Consider the following 26,990-nt stretch of genomic DNA (forward strand, 5'->3'; position numbering starts at 1 on the left):
AATGGGAAAGACTAGAGATCTCTTCAAGAAAATTAGAGATACCAAGGGAACATTTCATGCAAAGATGGGCTCAATAAAGGATAGAAATGGTATGGACCTAACAGAAGCAGAAGATATTAAGAAGAGGTGGCAAGAATACACAGAAAAACTGTACAAGAATGATCTTCACAACCCAGATAATCATGATGGTGTGATCACTCATCTAGAGCCAGACATCTTGGAATATGAAGTCAAGTGGGCCTTAGGAAGCATCACTACGAACAAAGCTAGCGGAGGTGATGGAATTCCAGTTGAGCTATTTCAAATCCTAAAAGAGGATGCTGTGAAAGTGCTGCACTCAATATGCCAGCACATTTGGAAAACTCAGCAGTGGCCACAGGACTGGAAAAGGTCAGTTTTCATTCCAATCCCAAAGAAAGGCAATGCCAAAGAATGCTCAAACTACTGCACAATTGCACTCATCTCACATGCTAGTAAAGTAATGCTCAAAATTCTCCAAGCTAGGCTTCAGCAATATGTGAACCGTGAACTTCCAGATGTTCAAGCTGGTTTTAGAAAAGGCAGAGGAACCAGAGATCAAATTGCCAACATCCGCTGGATCATGGAAAAAGCAAGAGAGTTCCAGAAAAACCTCTATTTCTGCTTTATTGACTATGCCAAAGCCTTTGACTGTGTGGATCACAATATGGAAAATTCTGAAAGAGATGGGAATACCAGACCACCTGACCTGCCCCTTGAGAAACCTATATGCAAGTCAGGAAGCAACAGTTAGAACTGGACATGGAACAACAGACTGGTTCCAAATAGGGAAAGGAGTATGTCAAGGCTGTATATTGTCACCCTGCTTATTTAACTTCTATGCAGAGTACATCATGAGAAACGCTGGACTGGAAGATGCACAAACTGGAAGCAAGATTGCTGGGAGAACTATCAATAACCTCAGATATGCAGATGACATCACCCTTATAGCAGAAAGTGAAGAAGAACTAAAAAGCCTCTTGATGAAAGTGAAAGAGAGTGAAAAAGTTGGCTTAAAATTCAACATTCAGAAAACGAAGATCATGGCATCTGGTCCCATCACTTCATGGGAAATAGATGGCGAAATAGTAGAAACAGTGAGAGACTTTATTTTTGGGGGCTCCAAAATCACTGCAGATGGTGATTGCAGCCATGAAACTAAAAGACGCTTACTCCTTGGAAGGAAAGTTATGAGCAACCTAGACAGCATATTCAAAACAGAGACTTTACTTTGCCAACAAAGGTCTGTCTAGTCAAGGCTATGGTTTTTCCAGTAGTCATGTATGGATGTGAGAGTTGGACTGTGAAGAAAGCTGAGCCCCAAAGGAATGATGCTTTTGAAGTGTGGTGTTGGAGAAGACTCTTGAGAGTCCCCTGGACTGCAAGGAGATCCAACCAGTCCATTCTGAAGGAGATCAGCCCTGGGATGCCTTTGGAAGGACTGATGCTAAAGCTGAAACTCCAGTACTTTGGCCACCTCATGTGAAGAGTTGACTCATTGGAAAAAACTCTGATGCTGGGAGGGATTGGGGGCAGGAAGAGAAGGGGACGACAGAGGATGAGATGGCTGGATGGCATCACTGACTCGATGGACGTGAGTCTGAGTGAACTCCGGGAGTTGGTGATGGACAGGGAGGCCTGGCGTGCTGCAATTCATGGGTTCGCAAAGAGTCGGACACGACTGAGCGACTGAACTGAACTGAACTGGACTTGACCTTCAGTTGCCCTAGCTTTGTTAAGATTTTGAAAATACTACTCAGTCTCTCGCTTTCTTTTCTAGTAGTCAGCAAGCTCGCAACTCCCCACCCCCAGGGAAAAGCAGGTCAATGTTTTCTGGATGTTGGTCTAGTGATTCTTCACTACCTTGTTAGCTCTCTGGTGCTTTGAAGATGTGTGTGTGTGCGTGTGTGTATGTGTGTGGTGTCTATGTGCAATTTATCTAGTATCCTTGTATGTAGTAGGAGGGCTGGGACAATTTACCTTATCTGCTATTTCCAGAAAATTGAATGCCTAGAACCTTGCCTTCCTCGGGTAATATAATCTGATATTACCTTTCCATGGCTGGATATTCTTTGCTAACCTTTTGTTTAGAATTTTTATATCTGTGTTTATAAGAGATACTGAGATTGCCCCAGGAGTCTCCTCTATTCTCCAGCCCTTGTCTGTTTTCCGGCATTACAGTATTGTTAATCTCATGAGTTAGTGATTATACTTTCTTCTGTTCTTTAGAAGGGTTCATATATAAACAGAATAATCTCTTCTTTGAACAGTAGGTAGGACATGCCTGTAGAGCTATCTAGGCTTAGTGTTTTCTTTGTGGGAAAAACTTAAACTACAGATTTAGTTTATTTTGAGGTTAAAGCACTACTCATATTTTCTATTTCTTAATCTGTTAATTTTTATAAATTATATTTTCTCATAATATATACATTTCATATGTGTCAAAAATATTGCTGTAAAATTCAGGACCTCCTCTTCTCATTTACTGTTTATTCCATCAGTGGTTATATCTTCATTTTCGTCCCTTTTATTTGTTTAGAGATCTCTCCTTTTCCTTTTTCTTAAAATACTTAGCAAACATGTCAGTTTTTAATAAGACTTTAAAAAATCAACCTTTCTATTACTGATCATTTTTATCAAGTATTTATTTTATATATCATTGATTTATGCTCCTTTTTCCTTTTTTTTTGGATTTTTCACACTCAATTTTCTATTTCTTGAATGCTTAGCTTATTCATATTGAGCCTTCTATCTTTTTCTGATAAATATTTAGGCTGTGAATCTTCCTCTCATATGATTTTAACTACACAACTTTATTTTAGTATTTCCACTACTGTGTAGTTTTAAGTGTTTGCAAATTTCCATTACAATTTCTGTCTAAATCAATGTTTCTAAAAGTTTTGCTGTGTTTTCATTTCCATAGCTGGAATTCTTTTCAGTTATCTTTCTGTCATAACTGTATTGTGGTAAAAAAAAAAATGGATTTCATGGTATCAATCCTTGAGGTTTACTTTATGACCTAGCACATGGTTGATCTTCAAAGATTTTTCATTTCAGAATGAAAAGAACATATAGTCTTCTGTTAAGTAATATGTATGTTTTATATAAATCCATTAGAAAAAGATTAATTGTGTTCAGCCTTTGTTTGCTTCATTTATTGTTAATTTAGAAAAGTATGTTAAAAATCCCCTAGTCTATTGGGCATTTATGTTTGATTACTATCAATTTTTGCTTTATATTTTGAGGCTACATTATTCAGGATATACAAGTTTAGAACTGTTTGGTCTTCCAGGTCTCTTATTGTACTGATACTTAATTCAATGAAACATTTTTTTGTTTAAATCTTATTTTGTCTGGTATTAATCTAGTTAAAAAAGCTCAGATTAGTATTTGTATACTATCTCTTTTTCTATCTTTCAGTTAAAGTTTTCTTTATTCTGACATTTCCCCCCTTTTAACTGAGTTAAACGCATTTATATTTTATTTCTTTTAAAATGTCTTAATTTTACTTATTATGGCTTTCCATTTATCCCACTGTTAACAGTTTCCTGCCTGATTTCTTTCCTTCTTTGGGATTAAGGGTTTTCTTTTGTTTTCTTTTTAAGATTTTTCTTCTACTTGTTTGGAAATTATACACTAGGCCTACTCTTTTAGACATTTCTTTTAGTGCCTAGATTCCTTGTATGTTTTGTCACTTTTTTTTTGGCTCTGTTACTTTTGACTGTAAGTCATTTGTTTTCTTTAGAACCTTTTCTGTGTAAGTTATTTGTCCTAGGTGGACAGAAATTGAGTCTATTTCTGCCAGCATCCTTGGTACTTTATATATTCTAAGGTTTTTTTCATGCCACATAGGTAGTGTGAATTTAGATGGAAGCCACAGAAAAAGGCAAGGTTTATTTTTATCCCTTTTTGAATAATAGGATTTATTTCACTTTCATGTCCAGAGTATAGCACAGGGAATTCCAATTTGGAGTGTTTCCTATTAAACTTCCTACCTTTGACAGGGTTAGGATTTTATCTCCTGTTCTCTGCGTGCCATACATCCATCCCGGTGGAACTGCAAAGTCTTCAGGGTTCAGTAGGCATTCAAGGTGAAAGTCAAATTTTGAGTTCAAATTTTGAATTCCTAAGCTTCATGTTTTTACTTTGCTTTGGGGATTCATTAGTTCATTCAATAACTATATCTTGAGTTCCTACAAGGTACGTATGGATCAAGATGCTTCTGTTATATCAGTGAACAAAATAAAGATCTCTGCTCTCAAGGAGCTTTCATTTAGTAGGAAGAGACAGAAAATGAACAAGAACCATAATAAGTAAATATCATAGAAGTAGATAACATTTACAAAGAAAAAACTAGAGAATGACAAGACAGATTGAAACTGCAGAGAAAGGAAAGATTTCAGATTCAAATACAAGCGACACATTGGCCTCCAAAAAAAGGTGATCTTTTCATAAAGACTTGAAGGAGGTGAGGGAGTTATCCATGTGGCTATCTGGGACAAGAACATTCCTGGCAGAAGAAAGAGCCAGTGTGAACATTCTAAGGCAGAAATGTGCCTGGTATGTTCACAAAACACAGACTAGTGTGTCTAGAAAAGAGTGAGCAAAGGAAAGAGAACTGGAGATGAGATTAGAGAAGTCAAAGGCAGGGAGGACAGGTCATGGAACACCTCACAACGCATTGAAAGAACATCAGCTTTTACTATGAATGAAAAGGGGAGCCTTTGGAAGGTTGAGAGCAGAGAAGTGCCAAGATCTGACTTAGGTTTGAGAGCTCATTCTGGCTGTCACACTAATAGTAGATTTTAGGGGGCAAGGGTAAAAGCTGAGAAAGTAGTTAAGAGGCTATTGCAGTAATCTTCCCTGGTGGCTCAGACGCTAAAGAATCCGCCTGCAATGCAGGAGACGTGGGTTCAATCCCTGGGTCGGGAAGATCCCCTGGAGAAGGAAATGGCAACCCACTCCAGTATTCTTGCCTGGAGAATCCCATGGACAGAGGAGCCTGGTGGGCCACAGTCCACAGGATCCCAAAGAATTGGACACGACTGAGAGACTAACACTTTCACTTTCTCTAGAGATGATTGTGGCTGCTCCCAGGTGGTAGCCCTGGAAGTGGAGGGTAAGGTTGAATTCTGGATATATTTTGAAGGCAGAGCCAAAAGAATTTCCTGACAGAATGAATGTAGGGCCTCATGGGGTTAAACATGATTCCAGGTGTTTGGGGGAGTTGCCATTCTCCCTTATGGGGAAGGCGGCAGGAATAGTGTTCTTGATGAGGAAGACAGGAAATTCAGTTTGGATGTGTTAGGTCTGAGATGTCTGCTTAACATCCAGGAGATCTGCAATTTTCTCAGTTCAAGGTAGCACAATATATTTTATTCAGCATTTTACTTATTTTAAGAGGGACACTCAGTCATTCTGCCATAATACCAGAAATGAAGTATTCCTCTGACTTCTGTCCCTCATATAACCTAATGTTCCCTTTTACCAACTACTGGTGTTGTGCTCCAGACCTTCTCCAGTCTCCAACATCCTTATTAAGATGTGAAGAACAAAAGTGGAGTCAGTAGTCCAATACATTTAACTAAGACAGCAAGAGAACACTTGGGAGTTTCTAAACAGGATGTCTTTAGAATACTGACACTATTTAAAGTAAATAATCCTAAGTGAAGCAGTAAAAAGAATGAGACATTTCATAGAATCTTTCTTTACAAAGTGGAAACACTGGAAAGGAGACGCCTCAGCTTCGGCAGGAAGACAGTAGAACTATGACACCATATTCTGCTATGCTGCCCCTCAGTCTTTAGGATCTCAGTTTGGATCTCATTACTCTGGGAAAGATTGAAGGTAGGAGGAGAAGGGGATGACAGAGGAGGAGAGGGTTGGATGGCATCACCGACTCAATGGGGACATGAGCTTGAGCAAGCTCTGGGAGATGGTGAAGGACAGGGAAGCCTGGTGTGCTGCAGTCCATGGGGTTGCAAAGAGTCAGACACGACTGAGTGACTGAACAACAACAACTCAGCCTTTGAAGAGGCCACCAACACACAACCTATTAGGAAAACTAATACACCACCCCTGTGGTAGCCTTGCAGGCATTTCAACTTCATTCATTTGGTCCTGAAGAATTATGGGGGAATCATGCTAGCACAAACTAGGACGTTTTGAATGAACAGAAGATATATCTGAACCACTGCCAAGGGACAATATCAAATTTGATATTTCAGTAGTTAAAGATCCAGAGTAATTTTTATGGCATTTCCTCCCCACACTCTAATTGATTATGCTAGTAGAAGCAACTGTAACAATATTCAATTCAGTTTCTGATTAAATACCATTTCTGTGCCTGCTTTACAAAGCCCTTTTTACCCCTTCTATTCATTTGAATTCATTTGAAATCTTATAGATGTCAGGTCCTAGTTTCTCAGCCTTTCAGAGTTAATTTTTCACATTCCATAAGGGAATTTTAATATCATACTCAATACACAATAGTTCATGTATGCCACTGATATACATAAATGATGCAGCATGAAAAAGCAGCCTGGGGCAATAACATAGATGGGGCTAAGCATGTTGGAATTCTCATTTCCCTTGCACAAAGAAACTGTTTCTAGACTCAAAGGTATAGAAAACAAACTGGTATTTACTAGAGAGAAGAGAGAAGGGAGGAGGGGCAAGATAGGGGCATAGGAATAAGAGGTACAAAGTACTATGTATAAAATAGATAAGGAACAAGGATATATTGTGGAGCACAAGGAATTACAGCCATCATCTTATATTAACTTTTAATGGAGTATAATCTGTAAAAATACTGAATCACTATGCTATAGCCTAAAACAATATAATATTATAAATGAACAACGTGTGTGTTAGTTGCTCAGTCATGTCTGACTCTTTGCAACCCCATGGACTATAGCCTGCCAAGCTCCTCTGTCCATGGAATTCTCCAGGCAAGAATCCTGGAGTGGGTAGCCATTCCCTTCTCCAGGAGATCTTCTTGACCCAGGGATTGACCCCAGGTCTCCCACACTGCAGGCGAATTCTTTACCATCTGAGCCACCAGGGAAACTATACTTCAATTAAAAACAAAACAAAACAAAACTAAGTTCTGCCAAAAGAGAACTGAAAAATCCACAACACGACTGATGCTCTTATCTGATAACCAAAAGGTTTTAGAGATAAGCAAAGTAGGGCAAAGTGACAACTTAATACCTATCTCCAAAATGAAGGAATATTCTTCGGAAAATGACAGATGAATCATATCTATTAAGGTGGTACAGGCAGAATATGCAATCCTTCTTTTGCACTATAACACACTACCTTCAATTAGAACCTGAAGTTGGAGGGAGCGTCAAGCCCATTTATATCTCACTGCCCAGATGAGAAAACGGAGATGTAAGGTGCTAACAGTACTTACCCAAGGTAAGACAGGGTGTCAGGCCAGTACAAGGGTCAGAGCCCCAGTCGCCTCACTCCCAGACCAATAGCCTCCCTCTGAGGAGGTACTCAAATGCTTCAAATGCAGTTTATGTAGATTCACATTAATTTAAAGCAAGTGAGCCTACAGCAAAGAGCAGCACTTCTGTAGGGTCCCCTAAGGATCTTGTCAGAATGCAGAGTCAGCAGGACTAGGACAGGGCCTGATACTCTGCATGTCTATCAAGCTCCAGGGTGATTCCCAGGCAGGTGGCTCACGGTATACTTTGAGTAGCAGGCTGTAGGGTACTCTTAGAGCTGAGCAAAGTAAAAATAGGGCTATGATACATCCTTGTACATTTGAAAAGGCAGAAAGTGATGGACAGAAGGGGAGCTTGGCTTGGTGTGACTGAAAAGAGCTGGTACAATATCCTTGTTTAGATGTTGGTTGACTATTTTATACCCATGTATGTTCCTTTTCCCATGCCTGCTTCTATTATGCAGCCTGGAAATCTTAAATACTTGCTTTCCCAGGCTCCCTGGCAGCTGAGGGTAGCTGTGTGCCCCAAATCTAACCAATGAGACTAAAGTAAATGTCTCACGGGGTCTTCTGGAAAAAGAAAGGTTTTGTTGCAGATAAGACTTGGGCTGCCTCTTCACGCCTTTTCCTGCCTTGAGTGAGGGTCTGATGCTGCCAGATGCTGAAGCCATCTGGTTACCACTAGGCAAGAAGCCAACAGGAAAAGAATGGCTGGGCAGAAAGACAGAAAGATCCTAAAAATTTGCTGACAAAGCTGAACCCCTGCACCAGCCTGGACTACCATAAGACTTCTTCTTATGTAAAAGCACTGAATGCTTGGATTGCTTAAATCATTGTTATTATCACTGCATAAGCCATTCTATTATAAGTCTGATACATCTTCTAATGAGATGCTTCCTCTCCTTCCAGTCACTTCAACAGTCTGGTTTTGTCCCTATTGCCAATCCTCAGCCTTTAATGCTCAATTTGTGTGCTCTAGCAAAGGGGCTCATTAATGACCTTCTAAAAGCCAAATACAAGGGCCTCTTAACAGCCTTCATCCTGTGTCAAATGCCCCTGGCATTTGATTCCATTCATCATCCCATCCTCTTTACTGATTTTCATGGCACTGCCCCAATCTGGTCTTCCTCCTCTGCCTCCACTGCTCCTCTCTGGCTTCTCTGCCTCTGGCCCCCTCCTCAAATCTGCATGTTTCCCAACTTCCATCTTTGTCTTCATTTCTTTCCCACCCTAGATCCTTCCCTGTATACTTTCATCAGATCTCACAGATCCAACAACCTGCAACCATTTCTTTAAATAGTTGTAAACACCAGTTAGCTTGCATTTTTCCCAAAATGGTGATGTAAGCCTAAGTATTAAAAGGCTGTGATGTAGCAAGAACTGGGATTCCTTCTTATGTCTCACTGACCCACCTGAGCAGAGTGCCTCTGTCAGCAGTGCACCTCTTGGAGAACAAGGACTACGGAAAAAGTTGCACAGAAATACGCTACATTGGCCTCTGCTTTCTGTGGTCACACTTCTTTTAAGTTGTGTGTCCTTGGATAAATAAACAAGGAATCTATATTTTGTGTGTGTGTGTGTGTGTGTGTGTGTGCGTGTGTGTGTGTGCACGTGTGGTGAACGTATAGTCACTTCAAGTCCAGCTAAACCTTATCTCACCTGAGATACTGTATCTTCCATTTAGGTCTCTGGTATGGAAATGATGATGCTGTATTGAAATTATTTGTCCAGGTTTGTTTTCTTCACTAGAATGCAAGCTACTGAAGGTCAGAGGCTGACACTCCTTGGTTGTTTGTTGAGAAGAATAGATACTTATTTAATAAAATAGTCTAGGACTGTGGTGGATCAATGGCTTAACTACATACACTCTTGAGATTTCCCCCAGCTCTGGGATTTCCAATGACCCCACTTCTAGTTTGTGTGAGATTTTGTATTTATGTAGGTATCAAAATCATTTACCCTCACTGTGTATGTTCTTCCTCCAACTCTCTCCCGGGCTTCTAAAACCAAAACATTAACTTCATGTTCGGCTAAGAGTTTGGCAGCAGATAATCCTAGAAGGGGGGAAAAAAAAGTCGAAGAACATATTAACATCTAAATGTGAAACACTGAAGATTTAAGCAGGTCTACATATAATATAAACGCAGAACATCATATACAATTCATTGATTGTCCTGTCTATCTAATAAATTTTGTGATTCTATCTAATCACCTCACTGTGATTACTGAACCCCAAATTTTATAATCTAGAATATATTATATTATGTATCATAATTTAATTTTATTATCTATCATAAGGTTGGTTAAAATGTAATAATTAAAAAAAAATATATAGGGGTTTGGTGATAATCAAATCATATGCAAAAGAATCTATTGACCCCCTCAATCAACCCTTATCATTCCCCTCTTCTAGAAATCCTGACTGTATAAACAGAAGTGTTTTCCTGGAAACTCGCCCTGCCTTACACCAGCCCACAGTATCTCTGTGCTTTACTCAATTTAACCCCCCCCGTAATGACCTCTGATTATTTATATCTGGATTACATGCTAGCTAGATCTTGTCTTCCCAACTAGATTAAAAATTACCAAAGGCAGGAACCACGTTTCATACTTTATTTATTTGCTCAAAGCTGTGTACAGGCTTTCACTCATAAATAAAAACTTTCATAAAAAGTAGATTTTTAAATACGGTATAGTAAGGGAATTCTCTGGTGGTCCAGTGGTTAGGACTCATTGGTTGCACTGCCGTGGCCCAGGTTCAATCCCTGGTTGGGGAACTAAGATTCCACAAGCCAAGTGGTAAGAAAGCAAATCAAACAAAATGAAAGAAACAAACAAAAAAACCCAGTATAGTTAATACCAGAAAAGTAGAGGCAAATGTTGTAGATTAACATTATATCAAGGGTGCATGCTATGAACATGACTTATCACTGATGTTAATCTTGATCACTGAGGCTGAGGTAGTGTTCGGCCAGGTTTCTCCACTGTAAAGCCATTCTTTTCTCTCTCCTCCCATGCTATACTCTTTGGAAAGAAGTCTATGGAAAGTCTGCACTTAAGAAGTACACTCCACCCTCAAGGAAGTAGGACATAACTCTCTACTTCTTAAGTAGAAAGTGTTAGTCACTCAGTCGTGTCTGACTCTTTGTGATCCCATGGACTGTAGCCCGTCAAGCTCTTCTGTCCATGGGGATTCCCCAGGCAAGAATACTGGAGTGGGTTGCCATGCCCTTCTCCGAGGGCATAAATTATTTGAAATTCATCTGCACAGGACATTTGTCTCTTCTCCCCCAATTATTTATTTATTTAACCATTTACTTAAATCCTTATGGATTCATAGACAGTAGTTTTATACTTTCGGGTATAATCCAATATTATGTTACTTATTTTGTTGCTCAAATTGTTTCAGCTTTGGCCACTTAGCATTTTGTGTGTATGTATGTAAATGAGGACTTCATTACTTTCTAGTATCACAAGATGTACCAGGCTCATCTTTCTCTGCCCAGCCCTACAATCAGTTATTTCTCCAGTGAGCACTGGTTCCTTTTATTAGAGAACAGGTTTAGAAACCAAGATCTGGGCTCTAAGCATGCCCGCTGCTACTAGAGAATCATGTTTCTAAGACCTCTCAGCTCACAGAGTAAGGAAAAAAGGGCATGTATACACATTTTTAAATCTACCTTTTTTGTACTTCAATTTCTGTCTTATACCTAGTCATCTTTATACTCCTCTATTTAAAAAAAAAAAACATGAAGCAGACTACATAAATATACTTCAAGGAGAAAAAAAAATGTCAGAATATTAGGGTGAAAAAGAAATAAGAATGACACCAGAGATAAGATTAGTAAAATGATATCTAAATATGTGTACAAGTGGTTAAGAGGAAATGTTCTTAGTGATTTTACAGCCCAGTAACTTGACAGTTCATTTCTAATGGTATATATGCTAAAAACAGAAAAGAATTGCAAACATTTTAATCAGTAATCATTTTGTGGGTGCTAGGTTTAGAATTGTTATTTTGAGGCCATTATGTATGTAATGTGAAACAAAGCAAATGAGTAATCAGGCTGCTATCACTGTGATCCAGGATTTGAGGCCTAGGAATAAGGAAATTCAGATGTAAGAACAATGAGACTAAGTAGAAATCTGGGGCAGGAAATGTACAAGATGGGTCTGGAACATCAAATCATAACAGAGAGCAAGGAGGCTAACAGAGACCACCAGGATCAGGAAAAAATGGCTCAGAAATCTATCTATAAGAACTCCCACTGGCCAAAGATGGAACAGTTTGAGTATCAAATAAAAACAACTGCAGGGAGTTCCCTGGTGGCCTAGTGGTTAGGAATCTGGGCTTTCACTGCAGCGCCCCAGGTTTAATCCCTTGTTGGGTAACTGAGATCCTAGCAAGCTGTGCAGCATGGCCATAACAACAACCCCCCAGCTGTAATGGCTTGAATTCACTCATAATAATAATAAATAAATAAAAACTCTCATTGATCACCTTTGGAAAATACTAAGGAATCAAGTTATTAAAAAAAAAAAAAGAATTCGGCATTCATCCTATCTTCCCATTTTACACTGAACCTCAAAGTAACCAGGTAGCTAACAAAGGGAGATTTCACTGTATGAAAGTATGCTAGCTCATAAGTGAAGACAGGAATAATTAGAATATCAGCATTTTGCAACCTTTAAGGAATTAATAGATATAGTGCAATGATTGTCAACAGATGCTAACATGACACACACAAGAGAGAGATAACCAGACATTAGCAGTCTCTTAAAGGAAGTGCATACCACCATGTATGAAGTAACTAGGAAGAAAGGAAGGAAGGAAGGGAGGGGAGAACGGGAAAGAGCAACCAAACTAAACTCTAATGTGATCTAGACTCTAGATATGACACTTAGGGGCCAGAAGAACATGTTAAATAATATCACTGGGATGCAATCAACAAAATCTAGATTGTAGGAAATCATACAGGAGTACCTGGTTTCTTTCATTTTTTAAAAAACAACTTGCCTGCTCCTGCTCTCTCTCCCCCTTTATCCTTCACCAGCTTTTCCTCTAATAAACTTCTAAACATGGCTAGTTCTGTTTTAATGTCTGTTCTCAGAGGACCCAGACTGACATGGTATTTTGTTGATACAGAGAATGGTGTAAAATATACATACCCAGAATCAAGGATGAGTTTGTGTATACAAGATCTAAAATGCAGGCTAAACCATAATATCCAGCGCTACTCTCTGCTAATGTTTGTATGCACCTTTGACTACTTCAAGTACAATGTACCGTTGCATTACTGACATCCATCCAAGATTTAGGTATGCAGCAAATATTTAGAATCTGCTCACAAAAAAAGGCATCCCATGACAGTTTAAATAAATGTGAGCCAATGTCTGCAAACTTTGGTGCAATGTGTTTTCTGGGACAGAGCCAAAGGCCTCTTCTGCTGACCATCATAAGAAAAGAAAAAGGATGAAGGTGTGATGAAAAGCACTTATGCATAAATCTTTGTTATGTTTATTTCTGTAGGATTACGTCCTAGAAGGGAGATTACTAGGTCAAAAGATATGAACATTTTTTAGGCTCAAAGCACTGTTCTATATTGAAAAGCAGAGAAACTCAGATGAAAAAGTTTAATTTCTTCCCAGTTCCCCTTAATCAATCTAACCATAAACCAATTAGATTGATAAAAAAAAAACCCTTGGGTTTGCTAGAATTACTTGATTAGCTGCTCTTCTAAGGGAGGAGGAACTTGCCCTCCGCATGCTGCCTAAGGAGAGGCAGAGGTGGCTCTGAATTCCAGCAGCTGTTGGGCCCTGTAACAATTGTGCCCCCAGAGGCAGCCTGACAGTTGGTTTAGTGCTTCACATCCTACAGATCAATTTCAGGTGCCTTTCGTATTGCCTCTCAGTCTTTCTTCAGAATAGATTTTATTATCCCCATATTCCCGATAAGGAAACCAAGTGCCTGATATGTCCACAACAAAGTCTCCTAACAAGTGAAAATTTTTATTTCTTGCACCCTAACTTATAAAGCTGGAGCCTCAATAAAGTAGAATCTAATGTGTAATTCTAAACAAGCTTGATGAGTGGGGTTCAGTGACAGTAGTAAATAAACACTACTCCAGCGGCTAAAGGAGGTTGAGGAAGCAGGGCTAGCTGAGCCAGGACAAATGAGCATGCCAGTAACAAAGGTCATTTTGCACTTTGGCATTTAAGGATATAAACAAAATTAAAAAGCTTGGGGGTGGGGGGAAGGTTTCATTACAGGAAAATGATTGGCCCTATCTCAGTAAGGGCCAAAAAAGTTTGAGCTCTTAGAGAAATAAATAACATGTTTAAAACCTTTCAAAGGGATTCCAGAAAAAGTGGTTTTCAAAAGGTCTGTTAGGGAAATTAAAATGGAAGCAGTCTTGTTCAGGCTTCAGAAGTAGGGGAGCAGGCCTCTGATCAATTTCTGATCCTGCTTGGACTACATGTTTGCCTATAAGCACACCAATTATTATCAGCAAGTTAAGCGGCACTTTATAGATAAGAAAGAGAGGAGGTCTTAGAATTCCTTAAGCCCCTAGGGACCTAGCCAGGCCCCCAGGATTTAAGGAATCTTGTGACTCACAAGATGAAACAAACAGCATTGTAAAAGTTAAAAAAAAATAGAGCTGCATTTTTGCATGCAAACTGATGATAATACCAGTTTGTGGCCTAGGGTTATAAGCAGGACCCCCAAAGCAGCAATCTAAAGTCTCGCCAGTGGGATGGAGGCATCTGCTTGGGCCTTTTTCCCAACTGGGACTCCAGATTGCTGTTGCGTGGAGCTTCCCGGTGCTGTTCAAATCTAGATGCAGGTTTCAGCCCAATTTGGTGATGTATACACTGTTATTTCTCTCTATTGTTTCTATACCTTTCCTTTAAATGACTGTATATTGAAATTAAGTTAAACAAACTTCTATTAAAAATTGAAATTCTTTATTCATGTATAACAAGTGGTTTCTTTTGTTAATGAATCCTTCAAACCCAAAATGAAAGTAAAGCTTTAGGTAAAACAAGGCCTTGGAATTTTAAAGGGAAAGATTTAAGTCATTTTAAAAAATACGCTTTCTAAGATGCTGAATAAACTGGGGATGGGGAGTGAATGTTTCAGTTTATATATTTACTGTGAAGAAGACTCTGATAAAGAACTTCCATGATAATTTAAAACTAGAAAATACAGAATATGAAAATACAGTCAAGATGCCATTAGAACATTTACTTTTGAATAATAACTAATAGCTAATTTTGAATAAATAACTCGGTTAAGTCATAAATAAAGCACAGGCAAACACTTGTGGTCCAAAAGGGCTTTTCCTAATGTATCAACTACCCTCTTGATTTGAATGGGAAAAAAACACACACTAAAATAATGCCTGCTTCAAGGTATAATTATTCAGTTATATTTCTTAATTCTTTTTTGTCCTTATTCTGTGTAATCACTATGATTTCTACCCTCCCCTCATCACTACAAAATTCAATAATCACCTATGGGAAAAAAAATCGTCTCTCAAATGTCAACTCCACAGATTAGTTTAAGGGCTTTTGACATATATTTCAAAATCAATAAATAGAAGTTGGGGTTTTTTTTTTTTTGATAAATGGGATAAAGTTGTTAGGAAAGAAAAGATTTTTAAGTCTGAAGGTAAGTTATCAAATACAATGTAGCTACTAAAAATAAATTTTAAAATCAAATTTTTAATTTACATATTTGTTATAGAAAATGTCATATTAAACCTATTTCATTTTGTTCCAGAGATACACAGATTAGCCAAAGTTAAGAGTATTGTGCATGGTAGCTCTTCCTGTCATACATTTTCTATAATTTAATGGCCACATGAAATCTAGGGCAATAAAAGAAGCCAGCTTCCTCCCCACCTCTCCGGGCACCCCTCCCCACCTTCAAGATAGGGGAAAGGGTTTTAATAGTGGTAGGCTAGTAAATGGTTAACAACCATCCCTGGCCTCAGGCCATGGAGAGGACACTTGATTTGCAACATTTGTATCTCCATGATATGTATACACTCTTGTGGCTGATTTGGAATCACCAGTGTGATTACAAGATACCGTTGTGATATCACTGAATGTGAAACTGGGAAGACATATGTTTGATCAGGCTCAGTCCTTTCAAGACAGTAGAAGCTGGCTCCAACACATGCTGTAAGACCTATAGACTCCTGGACTCCAGTCAGAGATGGGAAGGAAAAACAAGTCTTGCAGAGACAATCTATTGAACTTGCAAGTGTATGAGATTCATTGGTATGCTAGACTCTTAAGTGTCGTAGTGTCTAGCCTGTGAACCTCCCATGGGCATGTCTGAAGAAAGAGATCTAAGGGGGGCACTGGTAAAATATTTCTGCACCTGCACCAAGAGCTCTTCCTCTCCCAAATCGTGGCAGACCAAGTTCATTAGGAGGGAAAGAGACTCAGACTCCCAAATGTGCAGTGGTTTTCTGTGACAGTAGTAGGTTTTCTGTGACAGTGGTCTTCTGTGGAGAAGCTAAACGCACAAAAGTTTGTTAAAGTCCTATTAGGTATATAAGGATCTGATCAGTTTCAAAATGCAAAAACCCCCAAAAAAGGGAAAATAGTAGAAGAGAATCTTTAATCACTTTGCAATTAAATATTTTAAATAAGGATGATGAGCTTAAAACAATATAATTTCTTTTCTGGTTTCTCTCTCTTCAACCATTTGGGTTTTAGAGAAACCAAAATAAAATAGGTTAATGGATTTATTAGAGAGGCTTAAAAAAAACTCAAGTCTGCTAAAAGCACACCTCATATGAGAGTTCAGGCAATTGTTAATCCTGGTTATTAGATCAGGAAAGCCTGGGTGAGATGATGTATGCAGCCAGCATCGGTGTTGCCATAGCAACCTAAAACCAACCTCCAGCTTCTTACAGCCACTGCCCATGGAAACTGTGCTTCCACAGATTCAGCAGTGCTTCTGATGTCCTGAGATGGCTCCTCCCCATAGAAATGGAATAGGAAATGATTTAAGCCACAGAGCACACCTGGAGAAGGAATTAATATCAGCAACAAAGCCTTTGAGGAAATGGCCCTTTCCCTCCTGGGCTATAAATCTGTAACTGTGGAACCTAGCTTCATACCTGCCTTCTCTACCTCCTCGCCAAGGGCCCTTTCTTTTACCTTACTTCTTCAAGTACATTCACATTAGGAAAAGATGAAATTTGTCCATTTGACTTGTGCTACCCTTTCCAGTTCAATTATTGATTTTCCTTCTACAACAAATGATTAGAATAAACCTTGAAATGTAGCATATTCCTCATGAAACATGTCCAGTGACCCCACTTTCAATATGGACAAGTGATATAATCATCTCTCACAATCTGTTACCCTGCTGTACTGTTCTTCTTAGCACACATCACCACCTGGCGCACTCTATACATCTGCTGCTTCCCATCACTACAAGGCATAGCCACTCTTGTCCAAACCACTGTGGCCTTTTGCCCTCGTCCAAGGCAACATAACCTCCTGCCCAGAGATCTGCCTCTTGACTAGTGTCTAATATGTGTTATACACCTTTGCATCCCTGGAATGGAGCCTGCCGTGTTGCAGGTGCTCAAATGCTTGTTGCAATGAACAGAAGAACTACATACCAAGAAAACAAAACCGTGCTCACCTGTATGAGGGCAACAGGTAAGTTTCCAAAGCTACTTAGATTATATTTATCTCAAGCAACTAAGAAAGACTGACAAGGATAGAGTGCCTGGTCATTTAAACCTTTATGCCCTGGTAAGTTAGGAGATTCTTTACTAGTACATTTTCTACATACATACACATGATAAAACCATTCTTGTTATCTATCTACCTACCTATCTGTCTATATCTACCTGCATTTTGTGCTTCCTTTCAGAGAAATAATTATCTGCTTTTGAAAATGCCAAATCTCCTAATCCCTTTGATAAGCTAAAAAGACAGAACGGTCTCAAATGATAAATAGATAAAAACTAGCAATTAACTTTAATTTGCCCTCAATTCGACAGACTGGTTGTCTAGACAGTCCTAATTTATTTGATTATAGTTCAGCATTCATCTTCACTTTTAGATAAATGGATCTCATCCAACTTAGGGAATGCAATTACCCTTTAATTCATTATTTGCCCCATTCTTTCACTGAAACTGAAAATACACTCAGGGGCACTCCACACTGCTGTACTCAGATTCTGCATACTAGGATGCACTGTGGTTAGGCAACAATTTCCAAAATGTTTTATGGAATACTAGTCTTCAAGATGCTCTGGGGTAAAGTATCAGTGGTCATGGAAGTTGGGACATATGCTGTTTCTCCTTCTGGGAAATGTATGATGCATGCTAGCATACTAAAGGCTCTGATAAGTCCTGCAGTGAAGAGACTCATTTAACTTAGCATTTCTCCACCTTTTGCCTAAAAAAAAAAGACATCTAAAAAAATACACTTTGGGAAATCTGGTCTCATTTCTTAAAATATTGGCAAATATTTAGTAATAAACTCACCTAAGCAGGGTCCCAAGTGAACAACGCCTAGAGCACAAGCTAAGGGTTGAAGCAAAGCTTTAGTGTAGCTATTGTTTATGTTCTGCTGGCTCTCCTAGTTCTTCCTGTTTATTTCTTAAAGTGGGATTTTTCTTCAACTTTGACGTTCATCAACACCTATGAATGTGTATAGTGTACATCACATATTAAATATTTTATTAATTTTCTATTATTCAGTGAATGTTCTCTGACCAATGAATTCTTACATAATGGCACTTTTGGACTCTTGGATCGAATACTACAAGGAAAAAAGTACAGTCAAACATCAGTTCATACTGAAGTTTTAGAAGCAATATTCCCAAAGAAAGAAAAAAGCTAAAACCATAAATTTTGTTCAAAGCACACATTGAGCATTCAATCAATATTTACTGAATAAATAAATAAATGAGTGAAGAATACATGCAGACATGCAAGAAAAAAAGGTTTTTAACTTAGGCCACAGCTAACAGAGTCGGACACGACTGAGCAACTGAACTGAACTGAATTGAACAGTTAATTAATTTAATCTGAAAAAAAAGTCACCTGAAAGGTCATTCTTGTTACATTTAGAATTCATCCAAGATCCACAGCACTTCTGTCAAGCATTATTTCCACCATGAAACACTTCCCTGCCTGTCATTTCCTTCTCCTTTTTGTGTCACCACTGAACTAGCCTCAAACATCAAGGGCACCTCAGGTTCATAGTTGTAACCCCTGCTACATAGAGGGGTCCTAAGCCTCACATGGTCACTGGATAGATAAATGGACTAACATAACTTAACTCTTCCATTTGGGTCTGAATTTTGTCAGATGCCTTCAATGACCAATGACCTTATTTGTTATTACAAATGCATATTAAATTGAAATGTATATTTAACACTGATGGTTTCAATTCAATACATAAAATCTGTAAATACCAATATTAGTATTTAAAAATCACATTGACCACCACAGCCTTCCATTTTCTTCACCAATGTTCTCTCCCCAAGTTCTTTCTTTTCAAAATAGGCAGGTTCACTGTTCTATTTGGATGAACCACAGCTGGAATCAAGATTGCCAGGAGAAATGTCAATAACCTCAGATATGCAGATGACACCACCCTTATGGCAGAGAGTGACGAACTAAAGAGCCTCTTAGTGAAAGTGAAAGAGGAGAGTGGAAAAAGTTGGCTTAAACCTCAACATTCAGAAAAGTAAGATCATGGCATTCAGTCCCATCACTTCATGGCAAATAGATGGAGAAACAATGGAAACAGTGAAAGACTTTATTTTCTTGGGTTCCAAAATCTCTGCAGATGGTGACTGCAGCCATGAAATTAAAAGATGCTTGCTCTTTGGGAGAAAAGCTATGACCAACCTAGGCAGCATATTAAAAAGCAGAGACATTACTTTGCCAACAAAGGTCCATCTAGTCAAAGCTATGGTTTTTCCAGTGTCATGTATGGATGTGAGAATTGGACCATAAAGAAAGCTGTGTGCCGAAGAATTGATGCTTTTGAACTGTGGTGTTGGAGAAGACTCTTGAGAATCCCTTGGACTGAAAGGATATCAAACCAGCCAATCCTAAAGGAAATCAGTCCTGAATATTCACTGGAAGGACTGATGCTGGAGCTGAAACTCCAATACTCTGGCCACCTGATGCAAAGAACTGACTCATTGGAAAAGACCCTGATGCTGGGAAAGACTGAAGGCAAGAGGAAAAGCGGGTGTTACAGGGTAAGATGGTTGGATGGCATCACTGACTCCATGGACATGAGTTTGAGCAAGCTCTGGGAGTTGGTGATGGACAGGGTGAATGAGTATCTGGAAGAAAAACCCAAATACTGATTTAAGTTAGAGTAGGATATCAATATGAAGGATGATGAAAACCATTTCCAAAATACAACATGGAAGGAAGAAATAAAAAGCTTTGAAGACGGGGTCCAAAAGAGAAAGCTGAAGACAGACCCTTGAACCAACTATATTGAAAAAGATACTGGAAGATAGATCATGTATAACTTAATACAACCTCTAATTTTACAGATGACAGAACTGTGATTCAAAGATGTTAAGCTGCTTTAATTCATAAGGCTAGATGACAAGAGAATAAAAAACAGATCATCCAAAGGAAAACACAAATTGCTGGTAAAACTGCAAAACATTTTTCAAATAAAAGGATAAAGCAGTCCAAATAATCAACTTGTCTCAAACACTTACAGCATTTAAAATGTAACTTGACTTCTTTTGATTCATTTTATGCACTTCTAAACACTTGAATTTAAAATGAAAAGTAACTGATATTATGAAATCCATCTATCTCATACACGCAAGGAATTCCCTGGTGGCTCAGACGGTAAAGTCTGCCTGCAATGCAGGATAACCAGGTTCGATCCCTGGGCCAGGAAGATCCTCTGGAGAAGGAAATGGCAACCTACTCTAGTACCTTGCCTAGAAAATTCCATGGATGGAGGAGCCTGGCAGGCTATAGTCCATGGGGTCGCAGAGTCAGACACAACTAAAGCAACTTCACTTCACTTCATACATGCAAGTGTTGTTTTCAAACCAGTGCCGATTGGATGCCTACACTCTTGCAAACCCCTGTATGTGATATGAAACTGCAATATTACCTCAGTTTTGGGGAGTATACCTCCATTTAAATACTGGCCAGATTTATCATATGTAAACTATGTGTATGTCACACCTGCACAAAGGCTGCATGACCCGATATTTGCCAATAACAGACTTCCACATTTCCTTTTCTCAAATATTGGTCTCTGTGATCCAATTATACTATAGTTATACTATACTTCTATAATTATATTATACTTAGATCTATTGTTTTATGTTTGCTTGGGTTTTTTGCTTGTTTGTTTTTCCTTTTTGGCAATGTCACAGCATGTGGGATCTTAGTTCCCCAACCAGGGATCAAACCCATGCCCCCTGCAGTGGAAGCACAGTCTTAACCACTAAACCACCAGGGAAGTCCTTAGATCTATTGCTAAATAGCCAAGAATTATGTATAGATTCATATAAATTAGTATTGGTCAAATGCTAAAACTGCCCATTAAATGTCAGATAAACCCCAAAGCTCATTCAACCATAAAGACATCAAAAAATCAGAATCAAATAAATTTAATTCTTGTATTCTTTGTTCACCATCAAAAGTTAATAAAGTCAAAGAATCCTAGCTTAGAGAAAAAAAAATAGGGGCAAAGAAGTGGTCCTGAGAGGCAAAAAATGAATGCTTAAGTTGCAGTGAACCACAGAGTATCTAAATAACCAAGGCATGGAAACTTAGTGACATATTTTTTACTGTAAGCTTTTCTTAATCACTACAAAACCATACAGTATGTGCTGCCAAGTTCTGGGTTAAAATGCCTAAAACGCTGCTAGCAGAAATGATTCTTCATGGTGGTGTAGTTCAACAAAAAGGGAAACTGTGGTATGTTGTGGACTTGCTGGCAGGATTCAGAACATTAGTCAATCTTCTTGCGAAACGACTTTCTGTCTCCAGTGATAAAAAAGATTCCATCCTTGCGGCTCTTACACAGCACAACATTCTGAGTGGCTAGTGTTCTCAAGTCTTTTAGTGGAGCTCGGCTTGTGGATATAAAGATAGGGAGGTTTGTTGCTTAGTCACTATTTAGAAATACCTCTCTCTACAAGACACTTGAAATTTAATCTAACAAAACAAAACAAAACATGGAAAGACTAATCACCCAGGACTATCCAGTGTTATGATGAAAGTGCTTTCACTGTGTCCTGGCTAACCAAGGGGCAGACGTGACACACTAGGGTGACCTCAGCGACTACCAGGATCACATCACTAGAGGCACAGCCGGCAACTGTTTTCCTTCCCTGGAACTCATGTTATGGGTTTAAATTAAACACTGCTCATATGTGGCCTAGGGCTTCCCGACTCTGTATCTGTACTCCTTTGGACTCTCTGGTATGTCTTTTTTCTATTCTCTTATCTCTACCTGTTAAAAATCCTACTTATCTCTCAAGGTCCTGGCGTTTTGTTCAGATTCATAATATTAATATTTCTCTCATTGTATGAATGTCAATTATTTTCTCACCTGGTTACTGCTCACAAGAGGGTGGGGCACTGTGTGAGCTGGGACACTTGTTATTCCTCTTTATCTACCTCTAGCCCTTGTGATCTGGTAGGCATATGGCAGCGGCTCCCAAAATGCTTGAACGAGTTTCCAGGCCCCAGAGCCACTCCTGCTCAGAATGAGCTGCTTTCAGGGGTACAGCATTCTCTTTTCCTAGATGTGTTTGTTCAAAGTTATAGCCAGGAGATGCTGTGGAGATGATTAAAATCTTAGGGGACTGGACTAGATTGTCTTTTAAAAACTCCTCTGGCCCAAAGACTCTGAGGTATTCACTGTCCCCTGGAGTTGGGATTTTTTTTTCTCTCTTTCCCTTTTATTTTCTCTTCCTAAAGAGATGTAATTCAGAAATCCCCAGGGGCAGATTTTAAAATCTTACACCACTGGATTTCTGTCATTTGCTTTATCTGTGTTGGTTCGTAAGAACTAGCATGTAAAGTCAGTGTTGGTTTGTGAGTAAGAACTCGCATGTAAGTCAGTGACTCAACTGCTATCCTTAAAATAACATCAAGACATAGGACATAAAATAAGTTCAAATGGTCAGATATAGATTACAAGCTCCACATGAGAGAAAAGTCAACGAGAGGCAAAAGGATCAAGCAAAGGGCTTTAATCAGGTATTGAAGAATGGATAGGATGCAAATGTTCAGAGAGAAGCACTTCTGTGTTAAGAAAAACAAAAACAGGGAAGGACCAGAGGAACAAAATCAACATGGGATAGCACCGAAGACAAGACGGCAGTGTGCCTAAAGCCATGTTAGGGATGGTGGGAAATGCTATTTCTCCAACAAGGTGAGACTAGATACATGTGTGGGGTGGGGAGGGGAGCTTGAGAGGCTGGCAACAGACCACTGAATGTCTTGAGCAGAACAAGGTGATGAAAGAAGTATTTTTAAAAAATCAAGTCTTAAAAAAACTTAAAAAAAACCAAGGGATGGATATGAAGGGAGACCCCAAAGGGTGGTCATTAGGAAGATGGTTAAAACCTGGTTAGTCGAAGGGGCTAAGGGTCCTTCCTGGGGATGGCAGACATACAAGAGAGGAAGGAGCTCCAAGAAGGAGTTAGAAGGATCTGCTGACTGGCTATAGAAGATAAAACAGAAGGAGTGCCCAAAATGATGGAAAGGATATGGTGCCAAGAACAGAGTCGAGGAAGTGAGTAAGAGAAGCTGGGTTGGAGGACAAGGAGGCTTTGGAACATGTTGAATATGAAGTAAGAATAAGACAGTCCATTTTGAAATATAAATATCCAAGAGCAGACAAGCTATGGTACAGGAGTTGGGACAAAGCAAAGGATTTAAACTAGACACTTCAGAGCTTTGTGTGAAGCAAAAGGTGAGGTATTGGAATGAAAAGAGAGGGGGAGAATGCATATGAGCCCCAAAGTGATGGATAACTGAACCTTGAGGCCATTTCAAAACCAGAAAGTTGCAAGAATATGGGCCCAATGAAAGGACTAGAAAAGGAGCAATCAGTGTAGAATAAAAATTCAGGATCTGATGATGTCACAAAAAGCTTGAAAGAAGTTCCAGAAAGGACTTGGTGATGGATGACAGATGATGGATGAAGGGCCAGAGCATATTGAAGATACCATAACACTACTTACAAATGAGTAGGAAGGGTTGCCCCTTCTCAATTAAATACATAAAATTTAATTGGTGAGTGGGAGGAAAAAGGGATCTTGTGGCTGTAAGACATGCTCTGTTCTATGATTTTTAATGACAAAGGGGAGATACGTTAAGATGTTGCTGTTCTTTGTGCAGAGATAGTTACAAAAACTGAAAGATAATTCCGTGCATATGGATTGCTTTTGAAGAATTTAGGATTTGTATGCTTTGGAGAACTATTTTATTATAGAACAGGAACAACACAGCAGATGCAAAGTATTGGCCATATATTATAAGTATGTATATATGTGGCACACTAAAATGTGCCAGTTCTGACAAGAGTTTTAAGAAATACCCAAAAGCATTTAAAACTGATGTGGGAACTGTTAAGTAACTCATGGGATACTCCTAAGAACACACAAAGATGATGTATTTCAGAGCTCAAGAACCATTGCAAAGTAACGCCTCTCACGTGCTTGGGAAACACCCCGTCTGTGTGCAGGGTTTATCCTGAGCTAGACTTACATCTACTTTCATTTTAGTTGTGAAGCATCTGGCAAGACACCACAGCCAGAAAGCAATGTTTCCGGTCAATTTTGGTGTTAAAATAAAATCTGACTGATAAGAGATGATATTAAAGGAATCCCAGTGCCTTTTCCACTGTCACTGATGAAGTGGAAGTTGGGTTCTGGAATAAGAGTGTGAACTACCGTGCAAGAAATACTCTCTTCTTCCTGCATGTGGAAATGAACAAAGTAATAATTCTTAGTGACCATGGAAAGATCCAGATTTTGAGGAACCTAAAGCTTACATAATTTGGTTACCTCTTCAAGAAAAAAAAGAATGCAAAATTACAAATACAAGATTCAGTATGAAATTGGTTATTTTTTTAGGATGAGAACCAGAAGGGACCTGCAGTTCTAAGGCTGTAGAATCTTACATCAGCTACATGGTAAATCCAATTCTGTTCATGACCAACTACTTCGAGTAAAGTATGGAAAGGGAGAAGAGCCAGTCATCAGGCAGAGAAAAAGTAAAAGACAAAATGCTCCTTAAGGGATACCAGAACAAGAAGACAGGCATAAAATCACAGTAAGAACCCTAAACTGTGAAATATGAATGATATGGAGATGGGGAATGGAGACGGAACTGCTAGTCAATTTACACAACACATTATCGTCGACTTTATTTTCCAGTGATGAACAATCACATTGCTTATCTAGGAGGCTTGCATACAAGAATCAGGCTTTTAGAAACACCAGTCCACTTCATTGCAGGCACTCAACAAGTGTTTGTTGAATGAATAAATAAGCTAATAAATGAATGAAGGGGAACAAGAGAAATACTTTTTCATACTCTCAACCAAGATCTGCTTTCCTAATGGTCTGACATACATGTGTGTTTTTGCTGGCCCTTACTGGAGTTGTTAGAGCAATAGCTCAAGTCAGTCTCTTCCCTGGTGGTTAAGAATGTCACCCGAAACAGGCCAAGCCAAAAGCTATCTCCAAGCAAAATTCGTCTGTAAGCATGTTCAGAGTCTCCTCAAAAGGATTATACATAAAAATGGCTACTTGGAGGCACCCTACTAACTCCCTCCCACCTCATTTCTCCCTCCTTCTAAATTAGATCCTGCAGGTATATTTCAGAAATGATTAACATCCTCTTAGGTCGTGGACAGACTAGTGTGGGGCTCTATCTAGATGTGAAACACAATTCTTAAGTTTCAAACATTTTACCAATTATGACATCATAAGTGACAATTTGATGTGTCAGTCATGATGAGGTTTCCAGGAAGATCCGAGGAAACTTCCTACACCACTCAGTTGGTCAGCTACAAACCCAAACCGAGACTAGAGGAACATAGGCTTGCCAGCTGCCTCATAACAGGGCAAGATTCAGGCGGTGGAGAAAGACACAAACAGGGCATTCCCTCATCTGCCCGCAGCCCCTGCTTCACAGAGGGATTCCCTTTGAGCAATAAATGCCCTACACTTTCTACGAGTTCTTAAAAAAAAAAAAAAAAAAGAGGGGGGGTGGAGTCTGTTAAAACTAAGAGCCCACCTTTCTCCGCCTGCCCCCACCTTAAAAAAAAGAAAGAAATCTTTTCCTAAAAGATTCTTCCTCCTTCTTCTCCAGTTACCAGATTTTCTAAGGAAAAGAGCCTGGAGAATAGCAGGACTGGAACAACACTATTACTACCTCGATACTACAAAAATCCATAAACTGATGTTCTGTTTGGGGCAAAGGGCGTGAAATCAGTAAGGCAGAACAACCACCGCCGGAATTAGGAGTAAGGGTCTCACGTGAGAGAAAACCATTGTCACTTTCCCAGCTGGGTGAGGTGACTTCGCCGAGTTTCCTCCGTTTCTAGGTTTTGTAAAATAGGGACGAATAGAGTACCCACCTCACAGGACCGCTGAGGACTGAGAAAATACACGTAAACTGCTAAATGCAACTGCACGGCAAGAGCTAATTAAATATTAGTATTTCGTAGTAGTAGTAAAAATTATTGTGCCTGCCTCCCCCAGGTCACACCACCGGCTCAATCCCATTCCCTCCTCGCAGGATCGGGGGCCCGGCAGCTGCAGCAATCTCGCATGCACAAGGGAGACCCCCCCCCCCCCCACCAACCTCCGCCCCCAAACGCCACTTTCAGACTGCAAGTCCCCCACACTGGGCCGGCCAGGGTCCCTCAGGCTAGTGCTACGGTCCACACTGACCTGAGATGCCGCCTCCTATCACGACTACGTCGAACATCTGGCCCGCGTCACTCGTCTTCTGCAGACTCTCCATGCTCTGGTTGCGGCTCTCCCGGGGCGTGGGTACAGGAGTGGGTCTGGCCGAGGGCGGAGCGGACTTTTCTACCGAGTCTCGGGGGGGAGCCCGAGGGCGGAGTCGATTCCTCCACCGATTCCTGGGCGGAGCTGGGCGCCGAGGGCGGAGCCACCCCTGGTACTGGTACCCCGGGGGAATTCGGGGGTTGAGCCGATCCTTCTACTAATCTTTCGGGGTAACTTTGCTCTGAGAGCTGAGTGGACTCTTGTGTGGACACTTGAGAGTTCACGGGAGTAAGAGGTTCTGGTATCGAACTCCGAGGGGTGCTAAGATCTGAGGGCGGAGGGGACCCTCGAATCGACACTCGGGAGGAGTCCGAAATCGCTATAGATCCTCGCGCCAAACTCTCAGGAAACCTGACCACCGAGGGCGGGGCAGACCCTTCTAGCGACTCTTGGGACAAGGCTGAGAGTGGGGCAGATCTTTTTGCAGATAACTG

At 39.8% G+C, this 26,990-nt stretch overlaps 1 protein-coding gene across 1 annotated transcript in view; it reads right to left on the bottom strand.

The window, feature by feature from the left end:
* The window catches only part of MAOA (monoamine oxidase A), a 79,889-nt gene extending 53,380 nt beyond the window's left edge, over nucleotides 1–26,509 (bottom strand). The window contains exons 1-2 of the mRNA XM_068962044.1: nucleotides 26,437–26,509; nucleotides 9,434–9,528 (exon numbers count right to left, since the gene is read on the bottom strand). Of these exons, the coding sequence (XP_068818145.1) occupies nucleotides 9,434–9,528; nucleotides 26,437–26,509 (168 nt within the window). The remainder of the gene's footprint in view (nucleotides 1–9,433; nucleotides 9,529–26,436) is intronic.
* Between the last annotated feature and the right edge of the window lie 481 nt (nucleotides 26,510–26,990).

The sequence above is a fragment of the Capricornis sumatraensis genome, chromosome X (genome assembly GCF_032405125.1).
Source record: "Capricornis sumatraensis isolate serow.1 chromosome X, serow.2, whole genome shotgun sequence".
Lineage (NCBI taxonomy): Eukaryota > Metazoa > Chordata > Mammalia > Artiodactyla > Bovidae > Capricornis > Capricornis sumatraensis.